This window comes from Cetorhinus maximus, chromosome 2 (assembly GCF_964194155.1).
Source record: "Cetorhinus maximus chromosome 2, sCetMax3.hap1.1, whole genome shotgun sequence".
NCBI classification, from domain to species: domain Eukaryota; kingdom Metazoa; phylum Chordata; class Chondrichthyes; order Lamniformes; family Cetorhinidae; genus Cetorhinus; species Cetorhinus maximus.
The window spans coordinates 35,550,057-35,574,369 of record NC_135880.1 but is presented as its reverse complement, the minus strand read 5'-3'; the positions used below and the strand labels follow the sequence as shown (position 1 = coordinate 35,574,369).

The window sequence follows — 24,313 nt, the reverse complement described above, 5'->3', positions numbered from 1 at the left end:
CCAGGCAAGTGGAGAGTATTCCATCAAACTCCTGACTTGTGTCTTGTAGATGGTGGACAGGCTTCAGGGAGTCAGGTGGTGAGTTACTCACCACAGAATTCCCAGCCTCTGACTTGTTCTTGTTGCCATGGTATTTATATGGCTAGTCCAGTTCAGTTTCTGGTCAATGGTAACCCCCAGGACGTTGATAGTGGGTGATTCAGCGATGGTAATGCCATTGAATGTCAAGGGGAGATGGTTAGATTCTCTTTTGTTGGAGATGGTCATTGCCTGACACTTGTGTGGCACGAATGTTAGTTGCCACTTATCAAACCAAGCCTGAATGTTGCCCAGACCTGGTTGATAATATATACAGAATAGAATGGTCTTTTGGTGTCCCTCTACTAGAACTCAATTTATGAAGTAAATGGTTTTTCCCTGTCCCGTACCTGAGGTAAAAATGCTTGATGCTGAGTGGGTGAAATAAGGAAGTACCAACAAGCTATTTGGCTTGATAATCCCAAAAAATTATCGAAAAATTGCTCTGAAAAAATTCTCTGTAAATACAATGTTCAAACATAATCTCTGTCAATGATTATTAAAATTATTTCTAAATAAATAACAGATTTAGGGATCTGAAACTCAAGTCACCCAGTTGTAAAGACTGCAATACAACATAATAAAATGTATAACTTGTCTAGCTATTGGTTCTCTTTCCGACAATAATATAAGCATGTTTTGACTAGTAGGGAATAATTCCCTCAGTGCAAGTGACATGTCTCAACATCTGTAGATCATTATCAGTAAATCTTATTTTGGTAAATGTGTTTCCTGTTGACTTACATTAAAGAGAGAAGTTTGTTTTTATTCATTTACGGGATGTGGGCTTCACTGGCTGGGCCAACATTTATTGCCCATGCCTAGTTGCCCTTGAGAAGGTGGTGGAAATATTTTGGTGAAAATCTGGTTACTTTTATTTTAAGATTCTTGTTCCCAATGACAGAGCAAAATGATCCTCTTGCTATGCTGGCAGAATCCTGAAATTTCTTGCTCAGTCCCTACAAAAAAAATGTCTTTATTCTTCTAAGTGTGATTTGCACCTGTGAATCACTTTTTCGAACTGCAATCTATATCGATTTGTGCAGGGTGCTACATGTATTTCTGTGCAGGCCAATCTTGTTTATTTGTGCAGTGTTTTGTGACCTGTTTCCTTTTCCCATAACACTCAATGTTTCTTTCTGTTTATAGTCAGACATCGATAATGATCTTGTTGGAGATTCCTGTGACACAAATCAAGACAGGTAACTTGTTACAATGGTCAGATATCTCTGAAGTGTACTGTCTCTCCTTGGTAAGAAAAGGGACAGTCTTCCCTGTGCTATTTAAAAGGAGGCATTAACTTATAGCTGAGGAGGGGTTAAGGAACCATTAAATGTTTGCTAAAACACTGTAACATACATGCAAGCTGCACTCGCAATTCTTTCAATGCAATAATCTCTAAAAGACACTTAGCAATTACAATAAAAAAGATGTCAATTACATCTAATTCCAAACTTCAATGTTTAAACTTTAATGTTGAATTTTTAAAGAAAAAGAGGTTAAGATCAGACGCATTGGAGGGTCCTAATGTCCTTTAGTGTAGGAAATCTGCCACCACTACCTGGTCTGGTGTAGAATCTTTCAATATTTTTAAGGCAGTGCTAGATAGATTCCTGAAAGCAAGGGGGTGAAAGGTTATTGGGGGCAGGCAGGAATGTGGAGTTGAGGTTAAAGTCAGATCAACCATGATCTTATTGAATGGCAGAGCAGGCTCGAGGGGCTGAGTGGCCTATTCCTGCTCCTAATTCATATGTTCATATGTAATGTGGTTGACTCTTAACTGCCCTCTAAAATGGCCTAGCAAGCTACTCATTTCAGGGGCAATTAGGGATGGGCAACAAATGCTGACCTTGCCAGCGATGTCCACACCTCATGAAAGAATTAACTTTAAAAAAAAGATCAATGCGGTAAGTTCCACGGGCCATGTTAACTGCCTGCCTGCCTAGCTTCTATCGGCCTTACCTCCCTTTGGTTAGTTAGCCCTTTTTTTTTCAATCTGCTGTGTCACACACTGTACTCTTTTTGAGTGAGAATAATGAGTCTATAAGCTTCTGGCAGCGAAGGTCTCTAACCATCCATTAGAATATGCTTCAGAGTCATCTAATTAGCGTATCATTAGCTATTTCCTGCTTTCTAACAAAGATAACGTAATAATTACTGGAGGTGCAGTATTTTTGATCAAAGTCTGAGCCAATCCCTAATGGCCCTTGCTGAAATCTGAATGCGTGAGCAGTAAGAGCTTACATCCTAACATTGTGTGCTGCACTATAGGTACCTCAGTAAACTGCATTAACAACCCACTTTGTTTGGGTTTAAACAGCCTGACAGCGTTTAAACCCGCTTCAGCGTAAGGCATTGCCTCACTTCCAAGTGGCATTTAATGAGGGGTGACTACTACAAGCACGCAAGTACTTTATCAAAATGCTAGAAGGCTGTGCTGACTCAGATAAACATCCGAAGAATGTCTCATTCTTTCTGGAGATTATTTTCACTATTTGAATGTCAAGATCACCAACAGGGAGCTATTTGCAGCCTTTACACGCTTTTGAGATGTTTTCTGACTAGGTGTTGGTTATTCACTACCTGTTCCATTTATGGAAATGTCGGAAATTTAAACCCAATTTTCTGCCACGACATCAACTGCTACTGAAGCACATTTGCCTGGGAAATGATTGCAAGAAAAGGCATGCAGTCCTGGAATACATTGGGATTGCCTCAACATCCTGCCGTCACTTCAGCAGGTGGAGCCTCTAAACAGTGCAGTTGGGTGGAAATGACAGTTTACATCATTTCCCTAGGAGTTCCGCTGCTCTTCCAAAGTTACGGAAGGAGGTTGGGAAATACCCATGGATAGTCACGGCCTAAGCAACTGCTAAGCTGCTGTCCAGTTGGTGATTTTTGTGAGCATCCTTTTTGTCAGGCTGTCTTTAGAAGTCGATGCAGAGGCTTGACCCCATTCGTACTGACTTCAGAATCTGGATATAGCCTCTTAAACCTTTCTTCCTTGGTTTGAAACAGGCACTTAGTCAGCTGTTAGAAGAATATCCTCTTGGGTCCATTTTGACCTAATTCCATTGACGTTTGAGGGCACCTTACTTCGCAGGAATCTTTTTTGGACTGAGCTCTTGGTTGGGGTGGTTCTGCTACCAAGGCTGCACATTGGAAATCTGGCTACAGGAAAATCACATACGGTGCACACCCAAATTTGAGATACGGACTTGTAGTGGGCAATTCTTCCCATCAGGAGGTGGAAAATTATTCCTGTGAAGTACACTCAAATATCAATGGGTTTGATTAACGATCAGCCCATGCAAATATTTTGTCTGACTTACCCATGGTCAAAGCACACATGGGTCAATGAGCATGAGATAACCTTTAAAACCACAGCGGCAGCAGTAATATATTGCATTCCTCATATAATTTCCTTAAAGGAAGTGGAAAGTTTGACATTTGTTGACAAATCTTGCTTAACATTTCAACACATGTAAACTTACAAATGGGGGAAAGTTGAATTTTCACATGTGTGGACACTTCCATTGATATCTGGTGATGTTCTGTACATAACCTAATAACCCAAGGCCTTCACTAGGTGTGCATGAATAAGTATGTGTGCACCTGTGTGTGTGTGAGTTTGAGAGCTGGACCTATAGTTTACATTCAGTAATATAAATGTAACTGCTAATAAAGTGTCCAAAAGTGACAATAGCTTGTGGAATATTTATAACAGCTACTTGAAGCACAGCTCTTGTCATGTACTAAAATGTGGAGGAAAGGAGATTAAAAGAGAGAAAAAAGTAGCTAAAATGCTATTGTGTTTCAATACACTGTTTTGCTTTGACAGTGATGGAGATGGGCACCAAGACAGCAATGACAACTGCCCCACCGTCATTAACAGCTCCCAATTGGACACAGATAAGGATGGACTTGGAGATGAATGCGACGATGATGATGACAATGATGGAATTCCGGATGTTTTTCCACCTGGTCCAGATAATTGCAGGCTGGTAGCAAATCCAGGACAGGAGGATGATAACTGTGAGTATGGGTGCTACTCATGTCCAAAAACGTAAGTTTGGAACAAGAAAGGCTAATTGGCACATCAAGTCTGTCATTTTCAAAAGGTCATGTAGAATTTACACTGTTGGGGATTCTGCCCAATCTAACCACAAGTAACAACTTCCAAATAGATTATACACTACAAACTTTCTTACTGAGCCTTGAAGCTAATTGAACAAAGCTCTAGAATATGAATTAAATGTTGCTTTCTATATTATTTAACCTTGAATTGATCTCATAGATAATGTTTGTCATGATCCTAACAGGGGGTTCCATTTTCATCCATATAGAACATTCGATTACCTACACTTAGCCTTACAATTTCCATCTTCCAACTTTATTCAACATAGCATTTATGAAAAGTTTATTCCACGTATTTGCTCATTTCCTCTAATTTTTCAGTGTTGCTAAGCATTGTTTTTTTTTTCACTTGCGGTCTTTGATCAAGTTGAAGTGAAATAACCTGTTTTCGATAGGCAGGGTGGAATTTAATGCCCTCCCCTGTGGTGAGTTTGGTGGAGGGGGGCATTTAATTGGACAGGAGGGTGTCAGGCAGGGTCCCTGCCACCTTCCTGCCTCTGCTCCGATTAAGTTGTGACAACTAATGCCCGCCTAAGGGCCTCATCTTGGCACCATTGGTACTCATCTCGGCACCATTGGTACTCATCTTGGCACCATTGGTACTCACTGAGTGTCAGATGGAAGACTTGCCTTGTGGAAAGCTTGAACAGCAAACCCTGTCGGGGTTGCTTGCGGGCTGCTGGAGTGGGGGGGTTGGTGGGGGGCTATTCCTCATTCTAAGGCATTCAGTGCCTGATTGCGGACTCAGCATCGGGAATTCGGGAAGCTGGGGGAGGAGGAGGTGTGGGGCCGCTGGGAGCCAAGTCCTGCACTTACTGCCAATTCCCCTTTCCCCTTTCCCGTGATCCCAACCCCGGGACCTCTAACTGGCAGGCAAGACCCCCGTCGCCTACATTAAATTCTGCCTGTTATCTGTGTTCTTACGTATCTTAAGACCTGTAGCATCACCCACAATCTTTTACTTTTGTGACAAGTTTAATACTGTGAACCATTAATTGCATTCTAAGCTGAAGTCACAGAATTGTCATTGTTGTTTTTCTCTGTACTCTCATGGGGCTAAGAATCCAAGAATCTGTTCACCCCTCTCTGATTTCCCAGAGGGGACTTGGCTGGAGGGTGTGAGCAGAAGGGGTTCCGAAGCTGGAAATGTCCCCATCCCCTGGGAGAACAGAAACAACCAGGTGCACCCAGTGAACAGAGTGCTGCAGGGGCCTAGTTGAACTCCATACCTGGCTGTGACTTAGATACCCAAAGACTTTGAAGGTTATTGATTTACATGGATTATGACCTTTTCCCTCACTTTGGTCGATTATAATGTGATGGTGACAACACTTGAAACTCAGAACTGCTCTTTGGTTACAGCTATTGTTTTATTGTTCGAAGCTGAGTTTGGAAATTTCGTGTAATATGAGCAAGGTCTATTCAACGTTAAAATGCAACATTAAAAACATTTCATTGAATGCAGGGAATGTGTAATACAATACATTGTAATAAAGAATTATGTTCAGTGCATGTAATTGGTTGTAAAGACCAACCTAATTCAATGTTACAAACAGCAATTCAACTTAAAAGTGTCTCCTAATCTTGGTTCTTCGTCCGTGGCCTGTTGCTATGACATTTTAATATTTATTGATTTAAAAAATACAGATTATTAACAGCAACTATCATCCCATCTGAAACATGATATAAGTGTATTTTATACTTACTGTGCTTTCATTGTTTTATTCAGTTGATGGAGTGGGAGATATTTGTGAAGGTGATTTCGATCATGATACAATCATTGACAGAATAGATGTTTGTCCTGAGAATGCAGAGGTGACTCTAACTGATTTCAGAGCTTACCAAACTGTTGTTCTCGACCCTGAAGGAGATGCACAAATTGATCCAAACTGGGTTGTACTTAACCAGGTGAGAATAGCTTTTATTATTTTACAGTAATAATTTTTAAACTGTACCTGGAAAACATCAGTGTTTTGAGATTATGTATTTGATTGGCAGCTGTCTATCCCTGAAGCTCTGTCTGTATTAGGCACTGCAATTTCCTCTCTACTCCTTTATGTGATTAAAATCTTGACCAAACTCTTTGACCAAATTTTCAGTCAAATTTTGTCTGATAATGCTCCTGTGAGGTGCCTTTGGACATCTTACTATGTTAAAGGTGTTATAAATGTAAGATGAAACTGTCATCAATTCCTTTGTTACCTCTACATTCAACCAATCCAATGCTCTCCTGGCTGGCCTCCTTCCTTGCACCTTCAATAATCTTTAATTTATCCAAAACTCTGCTGCCTGCATCCTAGCTCGCGTCCTAGCTCGCATCGAGTCCTGTTCATCCCTGTGCTCACTGATCAACATTGGCTCCTGGTCTGATACCGTATTGATTTTAAAAGTCTCATTCTTGTTTTCAAGTCCTTCCATGGCCTTGCCCCTCCCTATCTCTGTAACCTCCTACACTCCTAGAGCCTGCTGAAATCTTGCAATGCATATCCCCAATTTTCATTGCCCCGCCACTGGCAGCCATGCCTTTAATTACTGAGCCCTAAGCTCTAGAACTCCCTTCCTAAACCTCTAGGCCTCTCTATCTCTCTCTCTTGCTCTAAGGCACTGGGTAAAACCTACTTTGACCAAACATTTGGTCACTTAAGTGCCTCAGTGTCAAACTTTGTTTGCTAATCACTCCTGTGAAATGCATTAAATGTGCTATATAAATGCAAGTTGTCGTTACTGTTGTCGTTTTCCGTAACCAATTGATTCGTTACAGGGTATGGAAATTGTGCAGACGATGAACAGTGATCCTGGCCTGGCAGTTGGTATGTGAAATCACACAGCACGTTTCAGTTTATAGGTGTCCTTGTTTTAGCTTTAGAATATTGGTAGTCAATAACAGTCATAAAACCTGATAGAAAGCTCAAATCAATTAGATACAGAGGAGGTTTCATCTCTTTTGGAAGTGGTAAACTATATGGAATGAACACTAGTAAATTTATTCCTCTATTCTGCTATAGCTCTTCTCTGTAGATTTATCCTTGACCTTCGACAATCCCTGTTCTTCACTTTTCTTGGTTCCTGTGTTTCACTCCCACTCGTCACCTCTCTTCTGCTGCTTTAGCTGGTTCACGCTGCTAATGCTGGAGGCTTTTACACCACTCTGCTGAACTCCAAAATGAATGTCTCCTGGTTCACGGTTGACTCCTGCTTGGCCTGTGATTTCACTCTCGGCATTGCCCGCACCCCATAAAATTAGAGGGCAGGTGGGAAGGCGGCAGGAAGGCCAGTCAGGGAATTTTACAGGCCGCCCCCATCTGCAAGCCTGCCAGCTGGAGACCGTGAAATCCTGCCCCATGTCCCAAAACATAATAAATCACTATCAGCTATTAAGCTCCATGTATCCCTAGAGAAAGTTCAGTTCTTTGAAATGGAAGTTATAAATCAGTTCATAATAAACATAAGATAGTCACTGATAAATCCAACAAGGAATTCAGGAGCAACCTCGAGAATGGTTAGAATGTGGAATTTGCTACCACACGGAGTATTTGAGGCGAATTGCACAGATGATTTAATAGGAATTAATTTAATACACATTTAATAGGAAGCTAAATGAGCACACGGGGTGAAAGGAAGAAGGATATGCTGATAAAGTGAAATAAGGTGGGTGGAGGCTTGGATGCATTAAAGACACCAGCATAGATCTGTTGGGCTGAATGGCCTGTTTCTGTCCTTGCAATTACTGTGTAATTCTATGTAATTCCATATAGTTTAATGTCTGCTGCATTTTAGTTTTATCATTTTTAGAGCATTTACACTATTTGATGACTAGTCTTCATTATGAATGAACAATGGTCAGCAGGACTGACAGCTGATTTTTGTGACCTTACAGGTTATACTGCTTTTAATGGGGTTGATTTTGAAGGCACTTTCCATGTAAACACCATGACAGACGACGACTATGCTGGGTTTATATTTGGATATCAGGACAGTTCTAGCTTCTATGTGGTGATGTGGAAACAGACTGAGCAGACCTACTGGCAAGCTACCCCATTCCGTGCAGTGGCTGAGCCTGGTATTCAGCTAAAGGTACACTGAGCACCAGAGTCGATTGTTTAAATTCTCCCAGGGACAATCAAGTGGCTTTGAGGGAGTTTGAGTGGTGTTCCAAATTAAAAACTGGAATAGCCCATGCTGATGAGTATGCTAGCAAGTGCGGTATATGCCCACCGTGCTAATGACAAATCCTGAAATCAGGTCACCGTGCATTTCCCCCAGTGCCATAAGCCTGGATGTTGGGAATCTTTATATGGGCGCAAACTCTTTTATAGGTACAAATTAGCCACCATTTCACCTATTACTTATGCACAAGCACAGGCTGGAAACTTCCCTGGGGCCTCTCCCACTCCATCGCCACAACAGCTGTGGTGTTAATGGGATTCCTTCTGATCATTTGTTTAAGTTACAGCTGCCGAGTGCAAGAACCCACATGGAACTTCTCAGCTTTGTTACTCTGTGACTTCATAATATTTTCTTTCACGTTTTTGGCCTTAATGGCCGGGATGGAGAGAGAGGACAAGATATCGGGGCTTGGTGGGGGAGATCAGTGATCAAGGTGGAAGAAAAAGAAAGACTGTGATCGGCAGAGTGGAGGTCATGGCTTCCTTGAGCGGCCGTGTCGGGGGGGGTGCGTGGGGGTGAGCAATCCCACTCCTCCTGACCCACAAGGAGAACTGCAAAAGACACTTGCCTTCTTGAGATGGCTGCTGCCACCTCCCATCCGCTGCCCAGTTTCCTGAGCAATGGGAAACCCGCCCAGCAAGTGTTAAATTTAAATTGGGCTCCCAATTACACTGTGAGAGCCTGATTTACATTTGTTAATGAGCTGCCTCACCTTCTGATGGTGGGACATTCTCACAACACAAAATCCACTGCCATAAAAATGCCAACCAGAAAGGTTGCAGTAGATTGATGCCACACCCCCAGTTTTTAGTTCTAAACCTCTCTCATTCCTAATCCTTGTATGTTCAGTTGGTCTGCCAAAGAGGTTCTGAATTTTGTTTGGTTGAACATTAACTGTTTCTTGATAACACGTAACTATGTACATATATACAGGGTATAACCCAAGCTATAAACTAACTCCATGCTTGTTTCTACACAGGCCTCTGTACATGCCACCACTGACTCTGGTCTCAGGTCATGTGTCTCATTACATCACACTGTGGGCAGTACTGTTTCCCAGCCCCACATTAACCCTTGCTATGCCAGATACCCTAATACTACAACCCTCTCCCACTCATTGTGAGTGGATTGACATCAAGACCAGTATTTCTCATATATGTCACTACCTCTGCTTAAGATGTATTTTTTCACATTGTTTTAACTTTGAACTGTTTTCTTGCAACCCCCATTCGTCCAGCTGTTGTTTCGAGGTCAATGTTATTGAAATAAGTTGACCATGCAAAGTCACATGCAGTCAATATACTTCCAACTAGCTTTACACAAGCTCTTAAATATCCAACGTCACTGCCAAGTTGGGGCTATGATGATTTAATATTCATATAATTGGTTTTTCCTGATTAGCTGATTTTGGTTGATTTTTTTTTTGTGTTTCCCTCGCACCTTACCATCACACTTTTTCAATACTGAATACAAACTACCTTGTGGCTGTTCTCCCTGTGTGCTTCTGGGATAGTTTTCACCTCAACGTACTGAGTTTTCCAAGTCTTCTTGGGTATGTCCAATTCCCATGAGTTTTGCAGAAAGAGCAGCCTTCACATGCTCTCAAGAATTCTCAGTAAGAGGACTCTAGTGTGCACTTCTGGCACAGGATGAAAGCTGACAGCATTGTAACTTCCTCCCACAATGGTGTCCCAAAGAAGGCCATTGAATGTAAGTGTTAATTGAAGTTATTACTTGCTTTAATTTGGCTCCATTGCCCTCAATTGTTAGGTCTAATCCCTCATATTTGCAAAAATGAAACAGACAATTTGATAGGAAACGTATTTGCGTATGGCAACTAAAGGGATTTTCAAAGTTGACATTTTACCTTTTTAATTGCTTATTGAGATTGATGCTATACCTGTAATAGCTTTAATTTCCTGTCATACTTGGTCCTTTAGGCAGTCAAGTCAAACACCGGACCAGGTGAGCATCTACGAAATGCACTCTGGCACACAGGAGACACCACAGACCAGGTCCGACTACTATGGAAAGACCCCAGAGACGTGGGTTGGGAAGACAAGGTCTCTTACCGCTGGTTTTTGCAGCATAGACCCCAAGTTGGATATATCAGGTAGAGTGAAAATCTATTGCTATATATGAATCGGATCCAGCTAGTTCTTTTCTTTCTATTATGTAAAACATCTTGATAAAACTAGACCTATTAACCACATCCACGTTCATACCTAGAGTGAAACCATTTATAATGTACCCCAGATACCAAAAATAAATCAATTCAAAAGATAGCTATGGATAAGGAAAAAACCGTTCAGTTTATCCTATCTCACCATCCCAGAAGATGGTCTTTGCCTCCACTTCTGTAGCTGCAAATTAATTTCATATGTTGATCACTCTTCTATGAAGAAGAACTTCTTGATATCAGTCCCAAATTGTGGAACACATCTGAGGGGCTGAATGGCCTCTTTCTGTACCTATGTTCGAAATTTGTGATTTATTGGCTTGAGTTTCTCAGCCTGTGCTTTAATTTTACTATTTGTTTAGAAATAATAGTCCAGATTAACCTTTTCTATACCATTTGCCATTTTATATACCAGAATTAAATCACCCCGGGCATCTCTTTTCACGGCTGAAAACTCCCAGGGAGCTCAAATCTTTCCTCATACCTCTGACACTGGGGGTGGAACTTAATGCCCTCCCCCATAGTGAGTTTGGTGGTTGGGGGGGCATTTAGTCAGACAGGAGGGTGGAAGATCAGAACCCTGTCACCTTCCCCTCCACACCACAATTAAGTCCGTGATGGGAAGGCCCACGGATGGCCTTCCAGCCCCACCACCAATTGAGGCCCTTAAGTGGGCAATTAATGCCAACTTAAGGGCCTCGTCCTGCCCTTGCTGGCATTAACCCAATGGCAGGTGAAGGGGCTTGCCATGTGAGGAGCACGAGAAGCAAACCTGTGTGGCAATCTCTCGCTCAAAGGCACCCAGTGCCTGATCGAGGCATCCAGCATCGGGAAAGGGAGGGCCCGTAAAAGCCAACCCTACCCTTACTGTTGACCCCCCCGACTCAACTCACCTGTTGCCTGGGATCCAGTGACGCTCCTAAACCTCAAGCAGGTGTCATACTGGCAGCAACCACCAGCTTCCTGGCAGCACTGCCTCTGATTGGCTGACAGTTCTCAGTAGACAGGACATTCGTACAGTTATGTACTTGAGTGGCACTTAATTTTGTGAGTCTTTCCTAAAAGAGGCGATGAGGGCTCTCCAGTTGGTAGGCAAGACCTCCATTGCATCCATTAAATACCGCCCTAGGAATCCCCAATTCCTGATTCTTCCTTGAAACTCAGTGACTAGAATTGGACAAGGTGTTCAAAATGTAGTTTCAACATAAATTCTTTTGACATTGAACAGCATTTTTTGACATTAATGGTTTTTTGCTCTGCGTTGATTGGGTTCTTTGGTCATTGAGTCTATTAAGACCCTTTACTCTCTTTCAGGTTCATCCTTATCCATTTCAATATAACTTACTGAGGTTGTGGCTGAAATCCTCTGCCCTCCCCTGTGGCGGGTTTGTTGGTGGGTGGGGGGGATAATTTAATCAGGTGGAGGACCAGCGAGTTGGGACCCTACCACCTTCCCACCTTCACCCCGGTTAAGTCCTTGGCGGGAAGGCCTGTGTTCCCACACCGCCGCCAGTTGAGGCCTTTAATTTGCCAAATTTTGCCCAGTAAGAGCCATCCGTTGCCCCTGCTGCTGACCACCCGCCAACCTTCAACCCCACCCTCCTCTGCGATCTACGACCCCCTTCCTGACATCCGATTCCCACCATCACTTACCTGTGGCCTGGGTCCCTCTTCGACCTGAGGCCTCCCCGGTGGCACTGCAAACTACAGAAGAACCGATTGGCTTTCGGTGCGCAGGACCTCCACTCCCTGGATCCTTGTTCCAAGGGAAAGGCCCGCCATTGGCCTGTTAAGTACCTGAGTGGCAAAAGATTCAGTGGGCCTTCTTGAAAAGAGGCGACCCAGGATGCTTGCTCTGCAGCTGGTGGCCGAGACCCCCCGTTGCCTCTACAAGATTCTGCCCATGGAACCAAAGGACAGGAAAAGGTCAGTTGGTTCAAGCCTGCCCCACATGAATGATTGTTAGACCCCCCTCCACCACCGTAGTCATGTAATCTCCTGAGGGAGGCAACATAAAACTGAGAGGAAAACAGGACCAATAAGGAACATTTCTCTCCGCCACCCTCTAGCAACCAAAACCAGCCCAGGCGATCACGGACCAGAGTTATTTAGATCTGCGTGATGGATTCTCTATCCAGTCAGGAATTATCAGGCCCTATTTTAAAGGCACAGAGAGTCAGGACCCAGCATACCAGGCAGTATTTGTAAGAGGCTCGTTACTCTCACGGAAAAGAAGAACCATCCGACATCCACCCTACTCTCACATCTCTTAAACTCATATCCCTTGGATTTCCATGCTATCCCTTTCATTGGTGTCAAAACACAGCCCACTGTCATCAGTCACAAAGCTTTGGACCTTTGGCTCCTTGATGGATCATTAATCTGACCATTATGTTGTTAAAAGTTCCAAATACATGATGAACTCCTTTGTTGAGCTTTGGCATCCTAAATGGAAGGCATGTTATTGTTTACCACAAAGGGAAAGTAAATCGAACGAGGTGTCAAACAGGCTGCTGATTTGCTATCGCCCATGTTCGGTCCAGGAATGATGTTTATAATTAGCCCTCGTGAGCTTGCATTGATGGAGAACCGCAACAGTGGTTGCTGTCACATTAATAACTCAGGGTTAAAGATTCACAGGTTTCACCGCTGAATCCTGTTGGTAAAACAAAAAGGCCGTCAACCTCACCCCTCCAACTGCACTGTGCTCATTGCCCTGACCCGTGCTTATCCTATAATTTACATTGAATCACAGCACAAATGCAATACCCTATGCCTACAAGCAGAATGCTTCAAATGTATTGCATAATTAAAACTTAAACTGCTGAAGCTCCCTGATGGCCCAGAGGCCTGCTATATTAATAAGATGTTCTGACCATATGGGCACAAGTTCAGTGCCTAATTTGTGTTGGGCTACCTTGTCTCAGCTGGGAGAACAATAGATTATGTAATTGGCATCAGTCATGCTGAGCTATTAAAGATAATAATCAGCCAGGATAGTGGCTCCTGATTATTATCCAGAAACCTCCGCTGGGAATTGTGCTAGTGGGTAATATGCTACACAGCCAACTATCCCGCTCATACTCAGCAGCTAAAAATATTACTTTGATGACTGAATTTCCCCAGCTAGACCCTTTGGGAAAGAGCCAAGTTAAGTAAAGGGCAAAGAATATTTTATTGTGGTAGGAACAGGGGAAAGGAAAAAGGTTGGCCTAGCAATTTGTTTAACAGTTGGGTTTAGGGAGTAATCCCTGCTGCGCCTGAGGGGTAGGCCCCAGATGTACCCAGTATTGGGCCTAAGACATCACTTAAATAAGAAGCCCGATTGAAAGGCTTGGCTTCCAGTCTGCCAGGCAGCCACAGCCTCGGATAGGGAGCCTGCAGCTGCTGCTGTGCTATTGGAAGTGTGAAGTCCTTTCCACAAACTTTAGGGGGTGGGTTCAGATCATCTGAACCCTGGCGTGGGGGAGGGGGGAAGTGGTGGGTGATGGGGTGTGGGGTGGGGGTTGGGGGGCGGTGGAGGTGGGGGGGGGGTCTTCATTTCCAGGGGTGGGAAAGGAGTTTAATCCTGGGGAAGGGTCTTTGTATGCGGGTAGGGAATTCCGATTCAAGTCAAGAGGGTAAACTTGGGATGGGACTGGCCGGGGTGGGTTGCGAGGGGAAGAGGTTCTCCGGATGTACTTTCACCTTCCTCAAGCAACCGGGATTCCTGAGGCCTTGCAAATCTGGCTGACGAGGGTTAAACCTGCGAAACAGATGAAATCAGGGGCTGCGATCTCATTAAAATATTTCAATAGCAAACCCACCTGCTGGGAAAGGGTTGGCTGAGCGGCCCTTTTTCTGCCTCTGTTAAACCCGGAAGTAGGCGGGTTGGGGTCTGATTTGACCTTTTAAAAGCTGTAACAAATCACCCAACTCCAAAACATCTGCTTTCAGGGGAGTTGAGGGGGCGGCATGGGGTTAAAATTCAACCTGAGAAGTCTGAGGGTGGTTTGCAGTCAGGTGGGATGTTAACATTTTCAAAATCTCAAACCTGACCCCAAGGCGACTCCAAACCCTCCCATTTCGGGGTTTACCAGGAACAGGATGGGGGAGCAGGTTAACTCTTAGGAGTCTGGTTAACCATTTAAATATCTTATAGAGGCTGCGTGCTTCATATTTATCCTGTTTTGCCTAGTTAACCCTGTCAGCTGGGATTCCCAGTCCTCAGGATACCGGGCAGCTGAAGGGAAGGGCTGTTTCCTGAAAAAGCCTTTACAGCAGTGGTTGGGAGTCACGGGTGCTTCCCCCCCAGCCCACAGAGCTTATTTCCTTCCTTGGGATCCTCAACCTCCCGACCACTGGACATCCCCACAATTGGGGATCAGAACCCCACCCCAAGATGAGGGCCTGCACCCACCTCCCCCGCAACCAATCCCCAAAGGACCCCAACAGGACTACTCTCGAAACTCTAGCCTGTCAACTAGACTGGCTTTAGGGCAATGTTCCCTCAGATTTCTGTTTACTTTGTCTAGCTGGCTTGTTGTCCTATGCGGTCCCTTTAAGATTTTCACATAAGGTGCATCTTAAAGGGGACTTTGCTCATACATGGCATATTTTCTCCATGTGTGGCACATTCCTGCACACCCATGCTCCCAGGCCGGGAACCAGCTCACAAAACCTGCCTTAGCCAATATCTGGGCCTATGTTTCCACTTGTGGGGCACCCCAGAACTATGGGTAGTAAATATAATATTGTAATTAATAAATCCAATCAGGAATTCAGGGGAAGCTTCTTTTCCCAAAGAATAGGTTGAACATGGAACTTGCTACCATATTGAGAAGTTGAAGCAAATAGCATAGGTGCCTTTAAGGAGAAACTAGAAAGAAAGAAATGAAAGGATATGCTGACTGGGTCAGATGAAGTAAGGTGGGAGGAGGTCCATGTGGAACATAAGACCAGCACAAGACTGGTTTCTGTGCTTTAAAGTCTATGTGGTCTCATGTAGTGCCCCTACATCATACAGCTTTAAAGAGCCACCACTAGTGTCGCCAGAGTAAAGACCATATTATTGGCCCAGGATTTCTAATCAGTACTCAAAAAAGATTTTCAACTTTTTAGTAGACTAAGAGTGTTAATTCTCTTTACTTTTGGATCCTCCTGAAAAGCCCCCACCTCTTTGTTTAAGCTTTTGGTTGCCTCCCCATTCTCTCCTCCCTGAAGTGCCTTAGGACATTTATCAATGTTGACAGAACTGAAAGAACTGAAGTAAGGTAAATGTATGCAAAGGGTAAGATGTTGTTGTTCATGATAGCTGGTGTGCTTTTTACAGGGCGAGGTTTTATGAAGGTTCTGATCTGGTGGCTGATTCTGGAGTTACAATAGACACCACCATGCGAGGCGGACGACTGGGGGTCTTCTGTTTTTCCCAGGAAAACATTATCTGGTCCAATCTCAAATACCGTTGCAATGGTAAGGAGCTGTTGTCCCTCGCTGTTTGTGTGGAAATGGTATCAGCATTAGCAACTAACAACAAAGTGGAATCTGAAAATGCACAGCAGGTCCAGCGACATCTGAAAAGACAGACTGAGCAACCATCCATCAGAACTGGAAGCTCAGTAAAACCCTTTGTAGAATTGAGCAATGCAGAGGGAGGAGATCAACTGCTACAGGTCTGGGTCAGGAATGTTACCTCCTTTCAAGGAGGGGTTGTTAGAGGGGTTGATAATATAATGGAGAGATTATTTCACATTAGGATCACATTTGCGAATACGACATGTGAACGTACGAATTAAGAGCAGGAGTAGGCCACTTGGGCCCTCGAGCCTGCTCTGCCATTCAACAAGATCATGGCTGGTCTGATTATAACCTCAACCCCACATTCCCACCTACCCCCGATAACCTTTCACCCCCTTGCTTATCAAGAATCTGTCTAGCTCTGCTTTAAAAATATTCTAAGATTCTGCTTCCACCGCCTTTTGAGGAAGAGAGTTCCAAAGACTTACGACCCACTGAGAGAAAAAAATTCTCCTCATCTCTGTCTTAAATAGGCGATCCCTTATTTTTTAAACTGTGACCCCTCATTCTAATTCTCCCACAAGAGGAAACATCCTCTCCACATAGACCCATCTATCTTTAGTCTCTTCAGTATATATATGGTAACCTAGTAGCTGCAGTACTGGACTAACAATTAAATCTCACTATGGTAAACTGGGAAATTGAATTCAGTGAATCTGGTAATTTGTGCACTAGTATCAGGTAAAATAATGAAAGTTGCTGAGATTGTTGTAAAAACACAGCTCACTCACTAATGTCCTTCAGCGAGGGGAACCCAGCCACATCTTCACAGTCTGACTTACATGTGGCTCTTGTCACGCACTCTATGTGGTTCTTAATGGCTCTGGGCAACTGGCCAATAAATGTGGCCCCCTGCCAGTGGCGCCCACATTCTGAGAACAAATTAAAAGAAAAGAGGCCACAATGTGAGCGACAGCTTAGGGGATGCACCTGTGAATTATTGCCAACTCTCACAGAAAGTATGTTTGTGGCCCTGTGGAAAGAGATAAAACGAACAGGTCTTGCATGTGCTCCAGTTGCACGGGGAGGAGTTGCTATCAGCCTGGGTGATGGAAGAATGAAATAAAGACAGAAAATGTTGGAGCTACTCAGCAGGTCTGGCAGCCTCTGTGGGGAGAGAAACAGAGTTAACGTTTCAGGTCATGACCTTTCATCAGAAGCCATGATGATGGAAGAATGAGCAGGGTACCCCATAAATCAAAGAGGAAAACATGTGTTTGCTGATAGGATTGTGTTGTAGGTGGCAAAATGCTGGATGGTTGTCTGATAATTTTGGAGCCTAGTGGAGTGGAGCATGAGGACATAGAGACCCTGCTATTATTATGAGAACAGGAATACAAGATGATTGCAGTAAATCTGAAATACATTTACTAGGGCTGAGGGAAAACCTGTTTACTATCCATTAAGCCCATTAAACTGCTTCTCTGTGACATGTGTCATTATTCCTGACTCTTGCTCATACTCTGCCATTAATCCCTCTACCTCTTGTTCAGCCCAGTAAAGGGGATCCTCTATGATCGACCAGTTTCCAGTTTTGATAAAGGCAGTACTCCCAAAAAGTTAATCTCTCTTTCTCCAATTTAGATGCTGGTAGACTTCCAACTTTTTACATTTTTATTTCAAATTCCCAGCATTTGTTTAGAAGAGGAGTAATTTATTTAGGATGAAGGTATATATAATTTGAGAAATCAGCATGTTCAAACCTGATACAACTGATCTTTGGTTAGATCAGCATCAATATTTAGCTGGTCCTGTAGCAAATCTCAATTTTAATTAACACAGCCGACATTGGTTGGGATAATATGGGGGGTGGGGTGGACAACATGCCCCCCACCCCCTGGAAACAACGCCAACATCCTCTACACTAACCCCCCCCCCCACAGCAATAAAGCGCTACGGGGCGGTTTAATGAGGGCCGAGACACTTTAGAGCCATTCACAATTGCTATTTGGCGTAAGATTATTTTATTCTGGATGGTTTGACCTTTTTAGTACAGTGTTTGGGGCCCTGAATTTGATTTCTTTTTATTGTTATTCATTCATTCAGAAGGCCAGCATTTATTGCCCATCCTTTGTTGCCCTTGAGAAGGTGGTGCGGAGCCTTCTTCAATAATGATTTGAACTCATATTCACAACACCCCTTTCCAGATGCAGTTACCTTCGAAAGGAGAGAGGTATCTGGGAAGATCAGCACAAATAACCTGAGGGACATCAAACTGAAATAGTGTGTATTTAGATGAATCCAACTCCACCAAGCCAAGTCAATTAAACCATTTTCCTAATGTCCTGCCCAACATTTATCCCTCAGCTAATGCCACCGAAAAGCAGATTAATTGACCATTCATTGACCTTTTGGCTTTTGATGAGATTTTGCTATGTGTAAGACAGTTACTGCACTGCACTGAGTTTGTTTTCCCTTTCGCTGTTGCCTCACATTTTAATGGGAGCTAAAGCAGCTTACTCATCGTAACATAGAATTGTCTTGGAGAGATCCAGGCACAGAAACAAACCCAAAAAATCTGTGGGTCCCCTTCACCAAAGACAGAACTGGACTTCTGCTCATTGACTATTTGTATCCCAGGCCCTGCTCGAATTCCTGGAGTCATTGGGTGGGCGTCCCCATCATTGGTAGTATAGCTAGGGTGCCGACTTAGGGGATATTAGATGAGGGAAACTGCTTATGGAGCCAGTACACAGCACTAAACAACTGAGATGCATCCAACCAGAAACTTTGAACATTTTTTTTAAATGACTGGTTCCTGATTATGCAATCTGCTTCCTGCTCAGCTACCACAGCAAACCTCTTAGGTTACTTGTTGGCTTCACTTCTGCCAAGATGAGGTGCTGGCAAAAATGCCCCATGTAGCCATATACTATGTCGGAGGCAGGAATTCGGGCAGAAGACATCATCCTACCAATCCTGTCTGCTCGGGTGGAGTGCATGAAGTACCTGCCCCTACTTTTGGCAGGAACTTCCACACCGTATTAAGCTGGGGCACAGACTCAATGTAACTGGATCCCAGCCAACATTCTGACCCCAGCCACAGAAAGTTCCTCAGGAGCACCAGAAAATGCGTGGCTATTCGAAACCTTTGCATTTTTACATCACCGGTGGAAGCCTGGTTGCTTTCTGCTTCTTGCAATGGTTCTTAAAGGTTTGTACTGTGATATTCCCTCTCCACTCCTGACATCACTGCTATGTCTCACAGTGAATTATATGGGACACCGTGCCTGATTTATAGCTATTATTAACCATACAACATTTTGGTTTATTAAAAAAGGAATCTGTTGCCATTTCAAAGCCAACAATGTGGAGTTTGTAGTGTGACTGGGGAGCTCCAGCCAGACGCAGAGATTACTCTCAATAATGTGTTGCGGGGAAATAAATTAATCATGTCACAGGCAATGGGCTGTGTTTCCCCGCCACACAACTTTGTGTGAATCAGAACATGATAAAAAGATTGACATTTAGAATTTCAGTTTCCACTTATTAAACAGATAATCTCTAGATTAAATGATAGTTCGACATCCATGTCATAAAAATCTATGAGGATATTCAGGGGCTTTTATGAAAGAGTTTCTTCCCTCATTGTTAACGAACTAGGAAATTTAATGGGGCTGAATTTTATGTGCCCCCAGCTGGGTGCCCACCCCACCACCTTCCCACCCAACCTCGAGCTCAGCCTCATAATACGAAGGTTGGGCGGGCGCCAAAACCGGCAGCCCGCCCGCCATATTTAAATAAGTACTTAAAGGTCAATTAGGCTTGTTATCAAGCCAACTGACCCTGATAATACGCTGACCGCACCATTAAACGGTTGGCGTGGGCAGCCAGGCAGGAGTGGGCAGCCCGATTTTTTTCTCCCTGAGATGGTTATAGGGCGGGTAGGAGGGGGGGTGGGGTGGGGGTGGGGGTGGGGGGTGTCGCCCTTCAGGGGCTGCCCTTGCCGATCGTGGAGCGGCCTCCCTAATGTCGAGCACCCACTTCCTTCCTACCCATTCCCGCTATTAAACACACCCCTCACCCCAACCGCCACCCCCCAACCCCCCCTACCCCTCTCCCTAACCTACCCAAACCATCCCAACCCAAGACCCCAAACTTAGGGGTCCAAGCTCTAGGTATCCTTTGGCTGCTGTCTGCAGTCCCGGCAGCGACCACTGACACGAGTCTTGGAGGGTGTCAACATGGCCACCACGATATATACTGCTCAGATTTTGCCTATGAGAAAACTGATGACATTTATGTTTTTATGAAAGAATGTAGGGTTGCCCCTTATGATTATTATTACAGATCATTTGAGTTAAAGAATTTATATTATTATTTACATCTATTTGCTGTTCATATTCATTGCCTAAAGCACATAACTGGTGTCGGAATAATCAGGGCACACCACATGTGCCAAGTCTCTGGCACCTCTGCCAACAGAATCACAGCATCACAACATCAATTTCCAAAACCACTGGGGGAATATCAAATACCCAGCCCCTGCTTCTGAAGAGACCCTCAGTGTCCAGAGTATAGCTTCTTTTGTGAAGATTTGAGTTAACAATCAGCAACTTTCTTTTCAGATACAGTTCCTGAAGATTTCCAGGAGTTTCGGGCACAGCAGTTGTAGCCACTTCTTGAAGAGGCTGTAGCAGAGAGGTCCACGAGGAGCTAGTCCTGACTATCTGGTGGATAAAACAGCTGGGAAAGGAAGAAATGTGCTTAACAAGTAATGTAAACAAAGTTTGTGTTGCAGAGCTGTCTCTGTAACTTATACGAGACATTCCAATAAAATATTTTAAGAAGCCATGTTTAACCACATTGCTCTGATTGTGTCTTTTAGTTTAACCCTATAGCGGAAATTGTATGACTTTCAAAATGTTAATTAAATCAACTATTAATGGCATACTTATTTAATCTAAAGCAGATTTTGCTCCATAATATATCACACTGTATAAAATGTCCATTTTCTTTTTTTAATTTGATCTTGGATGTGGGTGACGCTGACGAGTTTGGTTATACCGCCCATCCCTATCCTATCTGCAGTTTAGGAAATGGCGTTGGTTTGCTGGTGGCTGAAGCAAAATAAAGCACTGCTACCATAAATCTGAAGAAAATTGCACAGAACTGCAATTGTCCAGTTCAAGCCCATGTCCTACTAATTTATTTTTTATTCAATCATGGGATGTGGGCTTCGCTGGCTGGGCCAACATTTATTGTCTATCCCTAGTTGCCTTTGAGAAGGTGGTGGTGAGCTGCCTTCTTGAACCGCTGCAGTCTATGTGGTGTAGGTACACCCACAATGCTGTTAGGAAGGGAGTTCCAGGATTTTGACCCAGCGACAGTGAAGGAATAGCGATATATTTCCAAGCCAGGATGGTGAGTGACTTGGAGAGGAACTTCCAGGTGGTGGTGCTCCCATCTATCTGCTGTCCTTGTCCTTCTAGATGGTAGTGATCGTGGGTTTGGAAGGTGCTGTCCTAAGATGCTGTTCAATAATGTCCTTTAGGATAGGAAAACTGCTGACCTTACCAGGTCCAGCCCATATGTGGCCTCAGTTCAACACTAATGTGGATAACTCTTTAACTGCCCTCTAATTGGCCTAGCAAGCCTTTCAATTATATCAAACTGCTCAAGAAGAAAACCTGACACCATAGCATAATACGGTTAGCATGGGCAGATGGGTGGGATTGGACAAGCCCTTTTTTTGTGACCTAGATCAGAAAAAGGCAGGAAGGAGGGGGAGCACCTCATTGAGGAGATGCTCTGTATGCATTAGGGGCACCTCCCCCAAGGTGACACCCCTCCCCCTACCTTCCACGCAATCACCGCTCCAATGGCGAGCAGTCTGCCTCCCCATAAAATGCAGCCCAAAGTACAACACTATGCCCTCAAAGGGCAGAACATCTCCGAGCATTGTACAGGATTGTTATGTTTAAGCAACCCAAAACACAACACTTTAAGTACCATGGCAAGTGGATGGTTTTAAAGTGATTTTATGTCATTATTATAAATGTGCAGCAAACCTTGATAGTCAGCCTTCAATAAAAAAACTAAAATGAAATAGTCATTTGACAGTGATTTTGCCTTGATTGGCCAATTAGTGGTCAGAGGGTTGGCTCAACATCCAATTAAGGTTGGTGGACGGGCTGTTGAAGCTGGAGGGCCAATAGGAGGTCAACCAGAGCTCAGACGAGCTGCAGCCTGCCTTTTCAGGTAAGAGAGAGTGCATCCATCATAAGGCACCCTCTAAGTACCCTCCACAGGACGGCCTCCGGCCACAGATTTGACCGGGTAGGTGGGGTGGGCCTCAAAGCCTTCCTGAAGTACTGGTCCCACCCCTCCCCCACTCTCCGATCTCTCACTGGAAGGCTACCTCCAGGCAACTGGCCCAGTTCGCAAACTCTTGCGAGAAGCTAGTCCTTCCGCCTTGATCCGGCCTCCAGGAAAAGGATGGTGATGGCAAAATGACACACTGGCAAGCAGCACGAGTTTTCATGTCCATCTGCCTCTGCACTCACCCCCAAATGGGAGTGAAAATTCTGCCCTTGAAAATTCTGCTGTGTGTTTGGTTTGTGGGTAATTATGAGGTATAGGGGGTATACTAAAGAGCTCAATAATGAAAACAAACTCTCCTTACCTAAGAAAGATATACTTGCCTTGGCAGAGGTGCAACAAATGTTCTCTGGACTGATTTCTGGGATGAGGCGGATATCTTATGAGGTGAGATCGAGTAGAATGGGCCTGAGCTCTCTGGAGTTTTGATCAATGAGAGGTGATCTCAATGAAACGTACAAAATTCTTACAGACCTTTGCAGGGATGGCACAGAGAGGTTGTTTCCCCTCGCTGGAGTCTAGAAGTTGGAGTCATAGTCTCAGGTAAGGGGGTCAATCATTTAGAACTGAGGTGAGGAGGAATTTCTTTACTCAAAGGGTTGTGCATATTTGGAATTACAGGTTGAAATTGTGGCTTCAATGTTGAGGCCTGAAGGCTGTAAAGTGTCTAATCGAAAGATCGAGGTGCTGTTCCTCAAGCTTACGTTGAGCTTCACTGGAACAGTGCAGCAGGTGAAGGACAGAGAAGTCAGTGTGAGAGCAAGGTAGAGGAAAAAAATGTCAGGCCTCGGAAACTCAGGGTCATGCTTGTGGACTGAACGGAGGTGTTCCGCAAAGTGGTCACCCAATCTGAGTTTGGTCTCCCCAGTGTAGAGGAGACCGCAGTATGAGCAGCAAATACAGTAGACTAAATTGAAAGAGGGACCCATAAATCACTGCTATGCCTGCAAGGAGTGTTTGGGGCCTTGGGTAGTGAGGGGATAAAAGAGCAGCTGTTACATCTCCTGCATTGTCATGGAAAGGTGCCATCTCTTTCCTCCCCATTTTGTTTCCTTTTCTTTGCATGTTTCATTTTTTCTCTTATTTTTGCCTTTTGTTTCTTTTCTTGCCTCATCACCATTCCCTTTGACCCTAGAAGACTAACTCTTCTGTATTTCAATCTCTCCTGTCTTGTACCCTATCACAGACTTTCCTTTGTCCTTGTCCCCGCCCCCCTTGTTCAAAGCCTATTACATCTCTAACCTTCCCAATTCTGATATACGATCAGAACTGGGAAGGTTAAAAGACCAACCTGAAATGTTAACTCTGTTTCTTTCTTCACAGATGCTGCCAGACCTGCTGAGTATTTCCTGCTCTTAAAGCAATTAGACAGCTATGTCTTTATGACAATCCCACTTCATTCATGGGATGTGGGTGTCACTGGAAGGCCAGCATTTATTACCCATCCCCATTTGCCCTTGTTCAGAGGGGCAGTTAAGAGTCAACCACATTTCTGTGGATCTAGAGTCATGTGCAGGCCAGATTTCCTTCCCTAAAGGATATTAGCAAACCAGATGGGTTTTTCCTAACATTGTCAGACTTTTAATTCCAGATTTTTATTGATTGTGGTGGGATTTGAACCCAGGTCCTCAGAGCATTACCCTGGGTTGCTGCAATGCTAATCCAGAGACAATACCACTATGCCACCACCTCCATATTCCCTATTCAGTATTTTATTTCCATATTTTCAGTACTGAATTTAAGTTTACAAACTATCATGCTGGGATTTGAACTCACATTGTTTGGATTAGTTCAGTAACAATAACCACTTTACTAAATGGTTATGTCTATTTTGAACTGGCCTAATTCATAGGTATTGAAGTCAGAGAGGCGTAT

The 24,313-nt window shown here is 43.9% G+C and overlaps 1 protein-coding gene across 2 annotated transcripts in view; it reads left to right on the top strand.

Annotated features, from left to right (window-relative positions):
• thbs4a (thrombospondin 4a) overlaps nucleotides 1–20,923 on the top strand; it is a 112,736-nt gene extending 91,813 nt beyond the window's left edge. For both annotated transcript variants that reach the window (XM_078563238.1, XM_078563246.1), the window contains exons 15-22: nucleotides 1,228–1,280; nucleotides 3,920–4,113; nucleotides 5,945–6,123; nucleotides 6,977–7,025; nucleotides 8,093–8,289; nucleotides 10,323–10,495; nucleotides 15,873–16,012; nucleotides 20,686–20,923. In XM_078563238.1, the coding sequence (XP_078419364.1) occupies nucleotides 1,228–1,280; nucleotides 3,920–4,113; nucleotides 5,945–6,123; nucleotides 6,977–7,025; nucleotides 8,093–8,289; nucleotides 10,323–10,495; nucleotides 15,873–16,012; nucleotides 20,686–20,732 (1,032 nt within the window). In that variant the 3' untranslated portion in view covers nucleotides 20,733–20,923. The remainder of the gene's footprint in view (nucleotides 1–1,227; nucleotides 1,281–3,919; nucleotides 4,114–5,944; nucleotides 6,124–6,976; nucleotides 7,026–8,092; nucleotides 8,290–10,322; nucleotides 10,496–15,872; nucleotides 16,013–20,685) is intronic.
• The last annotated feature ends 3,390 nt before the right edge of the window (nucleotides 20,924–24,313 follow it).